Source organism: Copadichromis virginalis, linkage group LG7 (assembly GCF_057382275.1).
Source record: "Copadichromis virginalis isolate Kocher_CV1m ecotype Utaka linkage group LG7, C_Virginalis_male_GT1.1, whole genome shotgun sequence".
Taxonomy (NCBI): Eukaryota; Metazoa; Chordata; class Actinopteri; order Cichliformes; family Cichlidae; genus Copadichromis; species Copadichromis virginalis.
In genome coordinates, this window is record NC_140624.1 from 27,236,719 (window position 1) to 27,252,562 (window position 15,844).

The 15,844-nt window shown below is 45.7% G+C and overlaps 4 protein-coding genes and 1 pseudogene across 4 annotated transcripts; all 5 read left to right on the forward strand.

The window, feature by feature from the left end:
* The first annotated feature begins 8,849 nt into the window (after positions 1 to 8,849).
* LOC146705168 (nesprin-2-like) lies at positions 8,850 to 11,232 on the forward strand. The gene has a single exon (XM_085462767.1). The coding sequence runs from the start codon at positions 10,527 to 10,529 to the stop codon at positions 11,181 to 11,183; it is 657 nt and encodes a 218-aa protein (XP_085318893.1). The 5' UTR covers positions 8,850 to 10,526; the 3' UTR covers positions 11,184 to 11,232.
* Positions 11,233 to 11,615: 383 nt separating this feature from the next.
* LOC146705169 (nesprin-2-like) lies at positions 11,616 to 12,323 on the forward strand. The gene has a single exon (XM_085462771.1). It carries the CDS (start codon positions 11,618 to 11,620, stop codon positions 12,272 to 12,274), a length of 657 nt encoding a protein of 218 aa, XP_085318897.1. The 5' UTR covers positions 11,616 to 11,617; the 3' UTR covers positions 12,275 to 12,323.
* Positions 12,324 to 12,707: 384 nt separating this feature from the next.
* Positions 12,708 to 13,413, forward strand: LOC146705170 (nesprin-2-like). Its single transcript, XM_085462770.1, has one exon. The coding sequence runs from the start codon at positions 12,708 to 12,710 to the stop codon at positions 13,362 to 13,364; it is 657 nt and encodes a 218-aa protein (XP_085318896.1). The 3' UTR covers positions 13,365 to 13,413.
* A 384-nt stretch (positions 13,414 to 13,797) lies between these two features.
* On the forward strand, positions 13,798 to 14,503 carry LOC146705171 (nesprin-2-like). Its single transcript, XM_085462768.1, has one exon. The coding sequence runs from the start codon at positions 13,798 to 13,800 to the stop codon at positions 14,452 to 14,454; it is 657 nt and encodes a 218-aa protein (XP_085318894.1). The 3' UTR covers positions 14,455 to 14,503.
* A 384-nt stretch (positions 14,504 to 14,887) lies between these two features.
* On the forward strand, positions 14,888 to 15,594 carry LOC146705172 (nesprin-2-like; annotated as a pseudogene).
* Positions 15,595 to 15,844: the final 250 nt, after the last annotated feature.

Below are 15,844 nucleotides of genomic sequence, written 5' to 3' on the forward strand. Positions count from 1 at the left end.
TTTATGACATTTAACGGAGTTAGAAGTTAGCAGGGAGTTAGCTCGCTAGCTTCTATTTAAATACAATATAGCATGTCCTGACTGCGGGGTTTTGGAAACAAATTAAAACGTACAGCTCTGTTATCACTTCCAGCATAAATGAAGACAGAAAACTAAACAGCAGTGACGTTTGTAGGGTTACTGAAGTTGGGCTAGCTGGTATATAATGATGTGCTACGTGACCGCTAGCGACACAGCTATGTTAGCTTAATATAAACAAGCTAACCTTTTTTCCACTCGATAAAAGTTACCGTGAGTGTTCTCGGTGGTCAGGAACAAATGTAATCGCATGGCAGGATGCTGTAAAAGGACCAAACTTCAGCCAGGAGAACAACTGAGATAATCCATCCACAATACGAGGTTAGTCATTCATATACTGCTGCATGGGCTGGGCTGTAGCTACATCCTAAGGTTTTAAAAACTGAGCTTAAATAAATGATTAGCGGTAATAAAAGCCGAGGGAGGTCAACAGTGATCACTGACTGTTTTAGGAGCTTTTTGAGATCAAATAGAAGAAAATGCATAACATTAAACATGTTAACAATACAAAAGACATATTAAACGCAGACTACTTTAGACCCGGAAGTAGGATTCGTCACGTCATCACTGAACAACCGGATTACTCCCAGGATAAAGTAATTTGTTACACAACTCGTTAAATTTTTTTGTTTCTTCAAAAATTGACCTGAAACTTAATGTCTCATAACTACCATTTAATAATATAAACCTATAGAGTAGTGAGGACACATATCTGATCGTTATCTTAGTAAACAGCCGACATGTCAAAGATCGCGCTGTGTGGCAGGCAGGATGTGGACCAAAACGCAGGACTCAGAAACAGGAAGTTAACTTAAAGTTAGGGCTGCTCAATTAATCGAATTTTAATCACGATTACGATCTGGGCTTTCAACGATCATTAAAAATGACTGAGCCGATTATTAGCCCCTCCCTCATGCTTTACTCTCGCGCTGCTCCGTGTGGTAAGTCAAGCGCACCGCTCTCCATTTCGAACACGCGTCACAACAATTAAGAGGACCCGAGGGAAGCTCGGAAAGCTAAGCAGAAGTTATTTGGAGAGGAGAGTGACTGCCGTTGGTTGAAAAGAGGTTAAAAAAAAAAACTTCAGTGGTGTGGAAACATTATGGGTTGGCGGAGTTAGACGTGGATCAAGTAGACAGTGTGTAAACTTTGCTACGATGTAGTAGCTGCACCACAGAGCAACACTGCAAAGTTGACTAAACATAGATGTTTACATTTTTCATTTATTTCTTATATTGCAAACATTTGCACTGTTATCAGTATTTGCACACTATTTTATATTATTTTTTAAAGTCATTATTCAATACATTGTTATTGTTAACCCTTTAAAGCCGGTCAGAGCAGCACACTCCGTTTTGCGTAACTATTTTTAAATCCCTGTAGAACCTGAACCGCTAAGCTAGCGCAATAATTTGTTTTGCATATGAAACCGGAGGAGTTGTACTTACATCTTATGCCATCAGCTTGTCCTCGGTCACGGTTTCCTTCCACATAAAGCTTTGCAAAAATTGCATAAAAAGCGCTTGCAGGAACAAAAACATAATATTCCAGAAACACGCTTTGCCGATCCATCAGCTGTTCCTAACACTTCCCACTTTGAAAAAGACAACTCGAACTATCGCATTTCCTGCCCGAAACCGGAAGTGATGTCATTTTTGCGGAAAATGTAGTTTTTTACTTGTAGGCCTTAAGTAAAAAACTATACTATACTATACTTATACTAGTGTTTTTATAAGTCATGTTTGACTCTATACTTTTCTGAATAGTTGCTGGGATGCTTAGAACTCGAATTGCACAGCTGGAAATAGTTTATTTTGATGCACGTGCTGTTTTCTTTGCAAATTTTCATCATAGGATTGTTTTTTTTGTTTTTCCTGCAGTATATAAAAATTGCTGTATCTCCAAAATAAAACTATGAAGACACTCAAAATAAATTTCCTGTTGTTGTAAACTATTTTTTGCAACTTTTTTGTATTTAAAGTTTTGAGGGATAAACCTCTTAAATTTCTCCAAGTAGAAATATATGTAAACAAAACAAAAACGATTTTCAATTTTTTTGTAGTTTATTGCACTTGTTTGCAATTAATGTACTTACTATGGACTTAATGCATACATATTATTAAAATATGGGCTATAACAGTTGTATTGATGTATAGCAACTTGAAATGCTCCCACAAATGGCACTACAGCATGTACAAAAAAAATAATATAAGCTCTGGCGGACTTGGTTCTATGGTAGGTCTTAAAGGGTTAAATAAATATCGTCAAATAATCGTGATCTCAATTTCAGTGAAAATAATCGTGATTATCATTTTTGCCATAATCGAGCAGCCCTACTTAAAGTGCAGTTTTATTTGCTGGAACACTCTTGCTAAGAAGTTAATTTTACAAACACAAACTAAGAACCACAAACCCAAACTAACAACTAAATTAGACTCAAGAAACTAAAACTAGACAGCATAAACTAGAAGAATGAAACCAGAAACTAGGAATAGAATTTCACCAGAACACAAAGGGAGATACAGCACGGAGAAGGTGTGAATGAAGGTTAAATACGCAACAACAAGCAGGGGAAGACTGAGGCTGTGTCCCAATTCAGGGTCTGCACGCTTGAAGTACACATTTCAAGTGCGGTTACGTCACCGCCACGCGACGACTGCTGTCCCAATTCGAAGTGTACTTCAAATGCATACTCCAAATGCGCCGTCGATTTCCCCAAATATCAAGCGTGGTCCGGTGCACACTTCGTGGTCCCATATATCCCACAATTCATAGCGCGGCGGTGGGTGTGGATAATTTTGCCGCAAGAAGGCAGAAGGGAGCGGCTGAAGAGGGTTTTTTTTTCTCCAAACTTTATTGAACTTATAAAGCAAACAGTCAGTCATTCCAGTCCAGTTTGTACAGTAGACATACAAGGCAAATAAGAGTAACAATATACAGTACAATGAAATAAGAAGGATAAATAAATAAAGGATAAAAAAAGGAAAAAAAAGGGGGGGGGATGTGACAGACTTCATAACAACTTTGTACTTGAAAGTTATGACAGCTCATTCGTTAAACATTTCTGAATGAACTTCAATCAATGATAAACCTTTTTTATTGGAAGTTAATTTAAGAGAGTTTAAGTAATATTCAATTTCAATCAAAACCAAATTAAATGATGGGGTTGAGTTTTGAAATTTACATTTATGTATGTGGAATTTCCCTAATAAGATGGAGCGGCCGAAGAGTGAACTGTCAAAAGTACTGAATATGACGTCACTTATTTATGTGCGAATGTTTAATAATTAAAGTCAGTCATATATCCACAAACACAACAAGCTGAAAGTCAGTGATATATGTATATGTGTATATATATATGTATATATATATGAAGCGTATACCGTCCCATTTCACAAGCCTCTCACTTCCGCACTTCTCGTACTTATAGTACGCACCGTACGTAGTATGCGTAGTGCGCGTGCTTCAAGCGTGCAGACCCTGAATTGGGACACAGCCCATGGACTAAAATACAAGAGGGGAACAGAGCAAAGAGGAAACACCTGGGAAACACAGCTGGTGCTAATTACACAGACGAGACAGGGGACAGAGGCTGAACACAGAGCAGGACTATCAAAATGGAACAGGAAGCACACAACAGGCACAGAGATGCAGAGTAGACACTAAACAGAGAGAGAGAACAAAAACCTAAGACTAAACTCTTAACACGAATTAAACCAAAACATTAGATAGTGCTAATCAAAACAGCACAGCAACATAAATGGTAAATGGCCTGTATTTATATAGCGCTTTACTAGTCCCTAAGGACCCCAAAGCGCTTTACATATCCAGTCATCCACCCATTCACACACACATTCACACACTGGTGATGGCAAGCTACATTGTAGCCACAGCCACCCTGGGGCACACTGACAGAGGCGAGGCTGCCGGACACTGGCGCCACCGGGCCCTCTGACCACCACCAGTAGGCAACGGGTGAAGTGTCTTGCCCAAGGACACAACGACCGAGACTGTCCAAGCCAGGGCTCGAACCGGCAACCTTCCGATTACAAGGCGAACTCCCAACTCTTGAGCCACGATCGCCCATCATACAGAATAATACCAAAACACCAGAAACTCAAAATGCTTGGTCAAAATTACCCAGAGCCATTACACGACAACATCAAGCAAAAATGAAAACCAACACAATAATGCTGTTAACACAACATAATAAGACAGGGCAGGGATAGCAGGTAAAGTGGTTGCCCTATGCTCGGAAGGTCGGGGGTTCGAATCCACTGGACGGCTACCCTGAGGTACCCCTGAGCAAGGTACTGTCCCTACACACTGCTCACTGAGTGCTGCACTGGTGGCTGCCCACTGCTTCACTGGGTGAACAGGTTAAATGCAGAGGAGTAATTTCCCTACGGGGACTAACACATGCACACATAATGCCGCTATTTCTGTCTTTGATGCACTTTGCACTTTGCAATCACGCTCTGGTCCTTTTGTGCAATAACAATCTATACTCACGCTCCTTTCCCATCCCCAGTCATGGCCTCAACATAATTACTCACAGATGCCATCAAATTCTGTCTGGGAGATTGTTGAAACAGCAGTCTGAATCTGCCATTTAAACGGTTCTACATACAGCTGGACATATTGTGATTTCAGGTACCTGTAAGGATATGGAAAAACATTTCCCTTCCATCTGGGTTGGTTGAGGGGGTCATCTAAAAATGAAAAGGGTTGCAGTTCAATTCCTGGCTGCTCCAGTCTGCATGCCAAAATATTCTTGGGCAAGATACTTGGCATTGTTAGTCTGCTTTCCTATCAATTCTGCTTAGCGTACTGCATTAATCTTAAGAAAAGTGTTCTGTGTAAAACATTACTTTTTTTTGAGTAACGACCCCATCACTAAACACAACAATGAGGGGAAATACCATACCCACAAACATTTGACCATGCAGCATGCACAAATGTAATGTATTTGATGTATTTGACCTGCTTAACGGCAGTGGTGATTCTCAAAGCGGAGCGAATGAGAACCCAATGAGAATCGATAAGAGATATAAGGGAACTGGAATCACTAAATTCTTATCAATTCCTGGTCCAAACTAGCCCATCTGACACCAGCAACAGTTTGGTTTGAATTATGCCAATTACAGGATAGATAATGGGGACAAACAAGCATATCTAATACTAACCCACATTGATAAAGTGCTGGTGGGGTTGCATGCTGTTTTCTAATCTAAATAGAGTAACACTGCCCTTGGCCCCACTGCACCATCCCTGCTCTGCAGCAGAGCCACAGACTCTACCTCACCACATATCTCCACTGCTCAACTGAAATGGAGTACTGTGCTACCGTGCAGCAAGTCCAGTCGTGAAATTTCCTTGCAACTAAATATTGGTAATATAGCAAAGTGAATGTGAGTGGGAATAACAACCATGAAGTGGTGGGCCACGTAAAATCACAGAGTGGGGTCAGCGGTCTCTGAGTTACATAGTGAGCAGAGGTCGCCAACTTTCTGTATGATGCTTCTCAACTCGAGTCCATTAGAAAATGTAATCTCAGATCAGAGACCTGCTTTCCCACCAGACATTGCCATGACTAACCTGTGCCCAGACCTGGTAATGTGGTCCAACTCTTGTTGTCGCGTCTACACTGTTGAGCCCACAGGTCCTTGGTAAGACGCCTTTATGAAGCACATAAAACGAAGCAGCTGTGCTATGCCAATCTGGAGGCTGAAGCAGAGGAAAGAGGCTGTAGTGTGATGGTGCATTTAATGGAGGTGAAATGCAGGTGATTTATCACCGATTTCACTGCAAGTCTTCTGAAGGAAATCTGGGCATCAGAGGGAAGGCCCAGTGGAATATCATCAAAGACCTCACCACAGTAGCTGAGACTAATGGAAAAACATGTAGCAGGTTTATCAGCGAAACTCGGGAGAATTTTCTCCAAGCATGACATCCCAGTTCACTTCAAACCAGTCACACCATCAGACAAAAACGAATTCGTCCCAACGACAAAACTCCCAAACACAAGCTATGCTGTACAGTGCAGATCTCTACATTGGAGAAACCCAACAGTTACTCCATAAATGAAGCAAAGTTTCTAATGTACAAAGTTTTCTGAGTGACCTCACTTTTTCATGCCCAAAGGGTTTTTTTGTTTGTTTGTTTGTTTGTTTTTTAAAAGCTATTTAACTAGGGTGACCAACCGTCCTCTTTTTTTGCACTTCTTGACTTGTAAAAGCCTATAAGACCTTTTTTATTTCACCATTCGTTAACTGCACACAGAAGTCATTGTTTAAATATGTTAACGTTTTCTTTAAACAAACAGTGTTATTAAAGTTCTTTATGACTGGGTCAAGTGTCCTCTTTTTTGGGAGTCAAAATATGGTCACCCTAATTTAACCACATAGAGAAAAGTGCTTGTATGAATGGGTGAATGAGGCATGCTGTATAAAGTGCTTTTAAGTGCTCAAGCAGAGTTGAAACAAACCAGTCTATTTACTCCTTTTTTTAAATGTTAGATATGTAACACAATAACCCTGATATCAAGAACTACCAGCCATGTAGGGCAGGAAGGCATACAACTGGAGAGGGAGTGTATGGTGTCATGGCCCACCTTGTCCTCCAGGTGGGGTACCTGTGTTTCTCTTTCCTCCAGCTCCTCTCTCCATTGTCTGTGTGAATGTTGGCATGAATGGAAACTAACCAGTCTGTTAGTCTGTCAGCTGTGGGCGTGGTCTCAGGAAAACCCCAGGGAGGCACGCCTGTCGTTCATCTTCAATCAAGGCCGTATTTAAACCTGTTCTCCACCACTTGTTGCCAGGTTGTCATCTCCGGCTGAAGCTGTTTGTTACTCTAATTCTGTACCTCATTTCTCTTACAAAACCTGTTGGAAAACCTGTAAAAATGAGTTACCTGCATGACCTGCTCTCTCACCCTGTCTGCTGTAGCTACTTCCCTGCTCTGAGCACTGGAGCTCAGCCCTAAAAAAAGATAGGAGAATCTGTGTTTCTGTTTCCAAAGAAACGTATTTGGCCTGGATGAAGAGAGATGCTGATCTGACTTGCTGCTTGATCACCTAGAAGGCTCACTTACCTGCGTACATTTCCTTCCTGTGAACTGATTAAAGAGAATAAGGAAGTCACGTAAAAGACACAAGATAATGAATAAGAAAGTCACGTAAAAGACAAGAAGGAACAAGTGACACAAACAAGAAAAACTGGAAAGGATATAAAGGAAGGGGGTGCCATTAAAGAGAACATAAGAACACAGGACGGGATGTCTAAAATGCAGGGGGTGCCATGTAAAAGAAAGAAAAAAACATAGAGAAAAAAACAAATGAACAAGGGGTAAAGTTGAAAGACGAAACACAGAGAAAGATAGAAAAAGGGAGAGTCACGTAAAAACTGAGAAACAGAAAAGACAAAGAAAAGAATTAGAAAAAAGAAATGTCTGAAAAAAAAGGGGCGGAGACAGCCCAGTATAAAAGGCCCTGAGTGGCAACAGAAAGACAGAAACAGAAAAGAACACAGAGAGACGTTGGGCCAGCCTGAGGAAGGCTATACCCAGCCGAAACGTCGCGATGGCCCAACGGCAGTGCACTACACCCGCTAAGGGTAATTTTTTGAATAGGGGGCACCGTTCCCAATCCCATTGATGGACCGTGCACCTCAGGCTCCGGCAATAGCCGGGCCTGGTCTTACCTCAACACCTAACCAGCCTGTGCCTCATGGGATTGGTGGTGCCCCTGCCCAAATAACTCTCTCCCTAACAATGGGAATCCCCCCACCCACCAACTTTTCCTAACCCTAACCCCTTTGACCCCCCTCCCCTCCTCCCCCCTCCTAACCCTCACCTAAGGGAACCCTATAAAACTTAGAAAAACATTAAAAAAAAATTAAAAAGATGGAGAAGAAAGTCACATTAAAGACATAAAGAAAGTTAAGACAAACAAAGAGGGAACAAGTGACACAAACAAAGAAAAAGAAAGTCACGTAAAGAACACAAAGAAAGATAAGAACACTTAAAGAGAATAAGGAAGTCACGTAAAAGACACAAGATAATGAATAAGAAAGTCACGTAAAAGACAAGAAGGAACAAGTGACACAAACAAGAAAAACTGGAAAGGATATAAAGGAAGGGGGTGCCATTAAAGAGAACATAAGAACACAGGACGGGATGTCTAAAATGCAGGGGGTGCCATGTAAAAGAAAGAAAAAAACATAGAGAAAAAAACAAATGAACAAGGGGTAAAGTTGAAAGACGAAACACAGAGAAAGATAGAAAAAGGGAGAGTCACGTAAAAACTGAGAAACAGAAAAGACAAAGAAAAGAATTAGAAAAAAGAAATGTCTGAAAAAAAAGGGGCGGAGACAGCCCAGTATAAAAGGCCCTGAGTGGCAACAGAAAGACAGAAACAGAAAAGAACACAGAGAGACGTTGGGCCAGCCTGAGGAAGGCTATACCCAGCCGAAACGTCGCGATGGCCCAACGGCAGTGCACTACACCCGCTAAGGGTAATTTTTTGAATAGGGGGCACCGTTCCCAATCCCATTGATGGACCGTGCACCTCAGGCTCCGGCAATAGCCGGGCCTGGTCTTACCTCAACACCTAACCAGCCTGTGCCTCATGGGATTGGTGGTGCCCCTGCCCAAATAACTCTCTCCCTAACAATGGGAATCCCCCCACCCACCAACTTTTCCTAACCCTAACCCCTTTGACCCCCCTCCCCTCCTCCCCCCTCCTAACCCTCACCTAAGGGAACCCTATAAAACTTAGAAAAACATTAAAAAAAAATTAAAAAGATGGAGAAGAAAGTCACATTAAAGACATAAAGAAAGTTAAGACAAACAAAGAGGGAACAAGTGACACAAACAAAGAAAAAGAAAGTCACGTAAAGAACACAAAGAAAGATAAGAACACTTAAAGAGAATAAGGAAGTCACGTAAAAGACACAAGATAATGAATAAGAAAGTCACGTAAAAGACAAGAAGGAACAAGTGACACAAACAAGAAAAACTGGAAAGGATATAAAGGAAGGGGGTGCCATTAAAGAGAACATAAGAACACAGGACGGGATGTCTAAAATGCAGGGGGTGCCATGTAAAAGAAAGAAAAAAACATAGAGAAAAAAACAAATGAACAAGGGGTAAAGTTGAAAGACGAAACACAGAGAAAGATAGAAAAAGGGAGAGTCACGTAAAAACTGAGAAACAGAAAAGACAAAGAAAAGAATTAGAAAAAAGAAATGTCTGAAAAAAAAGGGGCGGAGACAGCCCAGTATAAAAGGCCCTGAGTGGCAACAGAAAGACAGAAACAGAAAAGAACACAGAGAGACGTTGGGCCAGCCTGAGGAAGGCTATACCCAGCCGAAACGTCGCGATGGCCCAACGGCAGTGCACTACACCCGCTAAGGGTAATTTTTTGAATAGGGGGCACCGTTCCCAATCCCATTGATGGACCGTGCACCTCAGGCTCCGGCAATAGCCGGGCCTGGTCTTACCTCAACACCTAACCAGCCTGTGCCTCATGGGATTGGTGGTGCCCCTGCCCAAATAACTCTCTCCCTAACAATGGGAATCCCCCCACCCACCAACTTTTCCTAACCCTAACCCCTTTGACCCCCCTCCCCTCCTCCCCCCTCCTAACCCTCACCTAAGGGAACCCTATAAAACTTAGAAAAAAATTAAAAAAAAATTAAAAAGATGGAGAAGAAAGTCACATTAAAGACATAAAGAAAGTTAAGACAAACAAAGAGGGAACAAGTGACACAAACAAAGAAAAAGAAAGTCACGTAAAGAACACAAAGAAAGATAAGAACACTTAAAGAGAATAAGGAAGTCACGTAAAAGACACAAGATAATGAATAAGAAAGTCACGTAAAAGACAAGAAGGAACAAGTGACACAAACAAGAAAAACTGGAAAGGATATAAAGGAAGGGGGTGCCATTAAAGAGAACATAAGAACACAGGACGGGATGTCTAAAATGCAGGGGGTGCCATGTAAAAGAAAGAAAAAAACATAGAGAAAAAAACAAATGAACAAGGGGTAAAGTTGAAAGACGAAACACAGAGAAAGATAGAAAAAGGGAGAGTCACGTAAAAACTGAGAAACAGAAAAGACAAAGAAAAGAATTAGAAAAAAGAAATGTCTGAAAAAAAAGGGGCGGAGACAGCCCAGTATAAAAGGCCCTGAGTGGCAACAGAAAGACAGAAACAGAAAAGAACACAGAGAGACGTTGGGCCAGCCTGAGGAAGGCTATACCCAGCCGAAACGTCGCGATGGCCCAACGGCAGTGCACTACACCCGCTAAGGGTAATTTTTTGAATAGGGGGCACCGTTCCCAATCCCATTGATGGACCGTGCACCTCAGGCTCCGGCAATAGCCGGGCCTGGTCTTACCTCAACACCTAACCCTAACCCCCTAAGGCACAATACAGCCGAAACGTCATGACCAATTTAAGACGACACAGCTACAAGATGCAGCAGGACTTTCATGAAAGCCTCCACTCTTTGCTGCTGTGGCTCGCTCACGCAGAGAGCAGACGCTACGCAGTGGACATCGGCCACCCAGACACGACTCTCACAGCGCTGCAACAGCACAGCAACACCCTCACTGCTCTGCAAAAGGAGCTGCAGGACAGGCAGGCTCATCAGGCCTCCCTTCAGACTCTGTGGTCTCAGCTCCAGCCTGAAGACGGCACAGAGGAGAGCAACGAGGCCCGGGAGAAACTCCACGTGACGGGGAGCAAGCTGAAGCTGCTCCTGAAGCAGGTGGACGGCGACCTCAGCAACCTGCGGCAACGTCTGGACTGTGAATCTGCTACAGCCGCCCAGTGTCAAAGTGTTTCTCAGGAGGCTGCAAATTCAAAGAAAGGCTCCTCCACTCAAAGAGAGAAGCGGGAATCGTCTCCCCCTCGATCCTTCTTCTACCGGGCCCTGCGTGCCGCCTTCCCTCTTCAGCTCCTGCTGCTGCTCCTCCTGCTCCTGCTCCTGCCCTGCCTGATTCCAATGTCGGAAAGTGACTCCAGCTGCACCCTTACCAATAACTTCGCCCGGTCCTTCTACCCCATGTTGCATTACCCCAACGGCCCACCGCCCACTTGATTGTGGCTCTATACTGGCCATTTGTGGCCACTTTGCTGCGACGGCTCATTGAAAACTCAACCCAAGACATGGGTAATTTTTGGAAACGCCGGGCAGGGTCTCCACCTCCCGGCAAGAACCCTCGGCCCCCATTGATGGACAGTGCCCGTCAGGTCCATTGTTGGCCTGTTTCAACCCAATCCCTAACTCAGCCCGTGCCTCATGGGGGTGGGAGATGCCCCTGCCTGTCACAAACCCTAACCCTAACCAGGGGGGATTTAATTCAACTTAAGAAAAACCTAAAAAAAAGAAAAAAAGTAAATAATACTTACCGTGAAACCTAAAAAAGGAAAAAAAGTTAAAAGGAAAATACTTACCTGTGAAAAACCTAAATAAAAGGAGAGAACATACTTACCTGAGCCAGTCTGAAGAAGGCACAATACAGCCGAAACGTCATGACCAATTTAAGACGACACAGCTACAAGATGCAGCAGGACTTTCATGAAAGCCTCCACTCTTTGCTGCTGTGGCTCGCTCACGCAGAGAGCAGACGCTACGCAGTGGACATCGGCCACCCAGACACGACTCTCACAGCGCTGCAACAGCACAGCAACACCCTCACTGCTCTGCAAAAGGAGCTGCAGGACAGGCAGGCTCATCAGGCCTCCCTTCAGACTCTGTGGTCTCAGCTCCAGCCTGAAGACGGCACAGAGGAGAGCAACGAGGCCCGGGAGAAACTCCACGTGACGGGGAGCAAGCTGAAGCTGCTCCTGAAGCAGGTGGACGGCGACCTCAGCAACCTGCGGCAACGTCTGGACTGTGAATCTGCTACAGCCGCCCAGTGTCAAAGTGTTTCTCAGGAGGCTGCAAATTCAAAGAAAGGCTCCTCCACTCAAAGAGAGAAGCGGGAATCGTCTCCCCCTCGATCCTTCTTCTACCGGGCCCTGCGTGCCGCCTTCCCTCTTCAGCTCCTGCTGCTGCTCCTCCTGCTCCTGCTCCTGCCCTGCCTGATTCCAATGTCGGAAAGTGACTCCAGCTGCACCCTTACCAATAACTTCGCCCGGTCCTTCTACCCCATGTTGCATTACCCCAACGGCCCACCGCCCACTTGATTGTGGCTCTATACTGGCCATTTGTGGCCACTTTGCTGCGACGGCTCATTGAAAACTCAACCCAAGACATGGGTAATTTTTGGAAACGCCGGGCAGGGTCTCCACCTCCCGGCAAGAACCCTCGGCCCCCATTGATGGACAGTGCCCGTCAGGTCCATTGTTGGCCTGTTTCAACCCAATCCCTAACTCAGCCCGTGCCTCATGGGGGTGGGAGATGCCCCTGCCTGTCACAAACCCTAACCCTAACCAGGGGGGATTTAATTCAACTTAAGAAAAACCTAAAAAAAGAAAAAAAGTAAATAATACTTACCGTGAAACCTAAAAAAGGAAAAAAAGTTAAAAGGAAAATACTTACCTGTGAAAAACCTAAATAAAAGGAGAGAACATACTTACCTGAGCCAGTCTGAAGAAGGCACAATACAGCCGAAACGTCATGACCAATTTAAGACGACACAGCTACAAGATGCAGCAGGACTTTCATGAAAGCCTCCACTCTTTGCTGCTGTGGCTCGCTCACGCAGAGAGCAGACGCTACGCAGTGGACATCGGCCACCCAGACACGACTCTCACAGCGCTGCAACAGCACAGCAACACCCTCACTGCTCTGCAAAAGGAGCTGCAGGACAGGCAGGCTCATCAGGCCTCCCTTCAGACTCTGTGGTCTCAGCTCCAGCCTGAAGACGGCACAGAGGAGAGCAACGAGGCCCGGGAGAAACTCCACGTGACGGGGAGCAAGCTGAAGCTGCTCCTGAAGCAGGTGGACGGCGACCTCAGCAACCTGCGGCAACGTCTGGACTGTGAATCTGCTACAGCCGCCCAGTGTCAAAGTGTTTCTCAGGAGGCTGCAAATTCAAAGAAAGGCTCCTCCACTCAAAGAGAGAAGCGGGAATCGTCTCCCCCTCGATCCTTCTTCTACCGGGCCCTGCGTGCCGCCTTCCCTCTTCAGCTCCTGCTGCTGCTCCTCCTGCTCCTGCTCCTGCCCTGCCTGATTCCAATGTCGGAAAGTGACTCCAGCTGCACCCTTACCAATAACTTCGCCCGGTCCTTCTACCCCATGTTGCATTACCCCAACGGCCCACCGCCCACTTGATTGTGGCTCTATACTGGCCATTTGTGGCCACTTTGCTGCGACGGCTCATTGAAAACTCAACCCAAGACATGGGTAATTTTTGGAAACGCCGGGCAGGGTCTCCACCTCCCGGCAAGAACCCTCGGCCCCCATTGATGGACAGTGCCCGTCAGGTCCATTGTTGGCCTGTTTCAACCCAATCCCTAACTCAGCCCGTGCCTCATGGGGGTGGGAGATGCCCCTGCCTGTCACAAACCCTAACCCTAACCAGGGGGGATTTAATTCAACTTAAGAAAAACCTAAAAAAAGAAAAAAAGTAAATAATACTTACCGTGAAACCTAAAAAAGGAAAAAAAGTTAAAAGGAAAATACTTACCTGTGAAAAACCTAAATAAAAGGAGAGAACATACTTACCTGAGCCAGTCTGAAGAAGGCACAATACAGCCGAAACGTCATGACCAATTTAAGACGACACAGCTACAAGATGCAGCAGGACTTTCATGAAAGCCTCCACTCTTTGCTGCTGTGGCTCGCTCACGCAGAGAGCAGACGCTACGCAGTGGACATCGGCCACCCAGACACGACTCTCACAGCGCTGCAACAGCACAGCAACACCCTCACTGCTCTGCAAAAGGAGCTGCAGGACAGGCAGGCTCATCAGGCCTCCCTTCAGACTCTGTGGTCTCAGCTCCAGCCTGAAGACGGCACAGAGGAGAGCAACGAGGCCCGGGAGAAACTCCACGTGACGGGGAGCAAGCTGAAGCTGCTCCTGAAGCAGGTGGACGGCGACCTCAGCAACCTGCGGCAACGTCTGGACTGTGAATCTGCTACAGCCGCCCAGTGTCAAAGTGTTTCTCAGGAGGCTGCAAATTCAAAGAAAGGCTCCTCCACTCAAAGAGAGAAGCGGGAATCGTCTCCCCCTCGATCCTTCTTCTACCGGGCCCTGCGTGCCGCCTTCCCTCTTCAGCTCCTGCTGCTGCTCCTCCTGCTCCTGCTCCTGCCCTGCCTGATTCCAATGTCGGAAAGTGACTCCAGCTGCACCCTTACCAATAACTTCGCCCGGTCCTTCTACCCCATGTTGCATTACCCCAACGGCCCACCGCCCACTTGATTGTGGCTCTATACTGGCCATTTGTGGCCACTTTGCTGCGACGGCTCATTGAAAACTCAACCCAAGACATGGGTAATTTTTGGAAACGCCGGGCAGGGTCTCCACCTCCCGGCAAGAACCCTCGGCCCCCATTGATGGACAGTGCCCGTCAGGTCCATTGTTGGCCTGTTTCAACCCAATCCCTAACTCAGCCCGTGCCTCATGGGGGTGGGAGATGCCCCTGCCTGTCACAAACCCTAACCCTAACCAGGGGGGATTTAATTCAACTTAAGAAAAACCTAAAAAAAGAAAAAAAGTAAATAATACTTACCGTGAAACCTAAAAAAGGAAAAAAAGTTAAAAGGAAAATACTTACCTGTGAAAAACCTAAATAAAAGGAGAGAACATACTTACCTGAGCCAGTCTGAAGAAGGCACAATACAGCCGAAACGTCATGACCAATTTAAGACGACACAGCTACAAGATGCAGCAGGACTTTCATGAAAGCCTCCACCTCTTTGCTGCTGTGGCTCGCTCACGCAGAGAGCAGACGCTACGCAGTGGACATCGGCCACCCAGACACGACTCTCACAGCGCTGCAACAGCACAGCAACACCCTCACTGCTCTGCAAAAGGAGCTGCAGGACAGGCAGGCTCATCAGGCCTCCCTTCAGACTCTGTGGTCTCAGCTCCAGCCTGAAGACGGCACAGAGGAGAGCAACGAGGCCCGGGAGAAACTCCACGTGACGGGGAGCAAGCTGAAGCTGCTCCTGAAGCAGGTGGACGGCGACCTCAGCAACCTGCGGCAACGTCTGGACTGTGAATCTGCTACAGCCGCCCAGTGTCAAAGTGTTTCTCAGGAGGCTGCAAATTCAAAGAAAGGCTCCTCCACTCAAAGAGAGAAGCGGGAATCGTCTCCCCCTCGATCCTTCTTCTACCGGGCCCTGCGTGCCGCCTTCCCTCTTCAGCTCCTGCTGCTGCTCCTCCTGCTCCTGCTCCTGCCCTGCCTGATTCCAATGTCGGAAAGTGACTCCAGCTGCACCCTTACCAATAACTTCGCCCGGTCCTTCTACCCCATGTTGCATTACCCCAACGGCCCACCGCCCACTTGATTGTGGCTCTATACTGGCCATTTGTGGCCACTTTGCTGCGACGGCTCATTGAAAACTCAACCCAAGACATGGGTAATTTTTGGAAACGCCGGGCAGGGTCTCCACCTCCCGGCAAGAACCCTCGGCCCCCATTGATGGACAGTGCCCGTCAGGTCCATTGTTGGCCTGTTTCAACCCAATCCCTAACTCAGCCCGTGCCTCATGGGGGTGGGAGATGCCCCTGCCTGTCACAAACCCTAACCCTAACCAGGGGGGATTTAATTCAACTTAAGAAAAACCTAAAAAAAGAAAAAAAGTAA

Bases quoted from the DNA above. Each gene is read 5' to 3' on its own strand.
- LOC146705168 (XM_085462767.1), top strand. From the start codon at position 10,527: ATGACCAATTTAAGACGACACAGCTACAAGATGCAGCAGGACTTTCAT.
- LOC146705169 (XM_085462771.1), top strand. From the start codon at position 11,618: ATGACCAATTTAAGACGACACAGCTACAAGATGCAGCAGGACTTTCAT.
- LOC146705170 (XM_085462770.1), top strand. From the start codon at position 12,708: ATGACCAATTTAAGACGACACAGCTACAAGATGCAGCAGGACTTTCAT.
- LOC146705171 (XM_085462768.1), top strand. From the start codon at position 13,798: ATGACCAATTTAAGACGACACAGCTACAAGATGCAGCAGGACTTTCAT.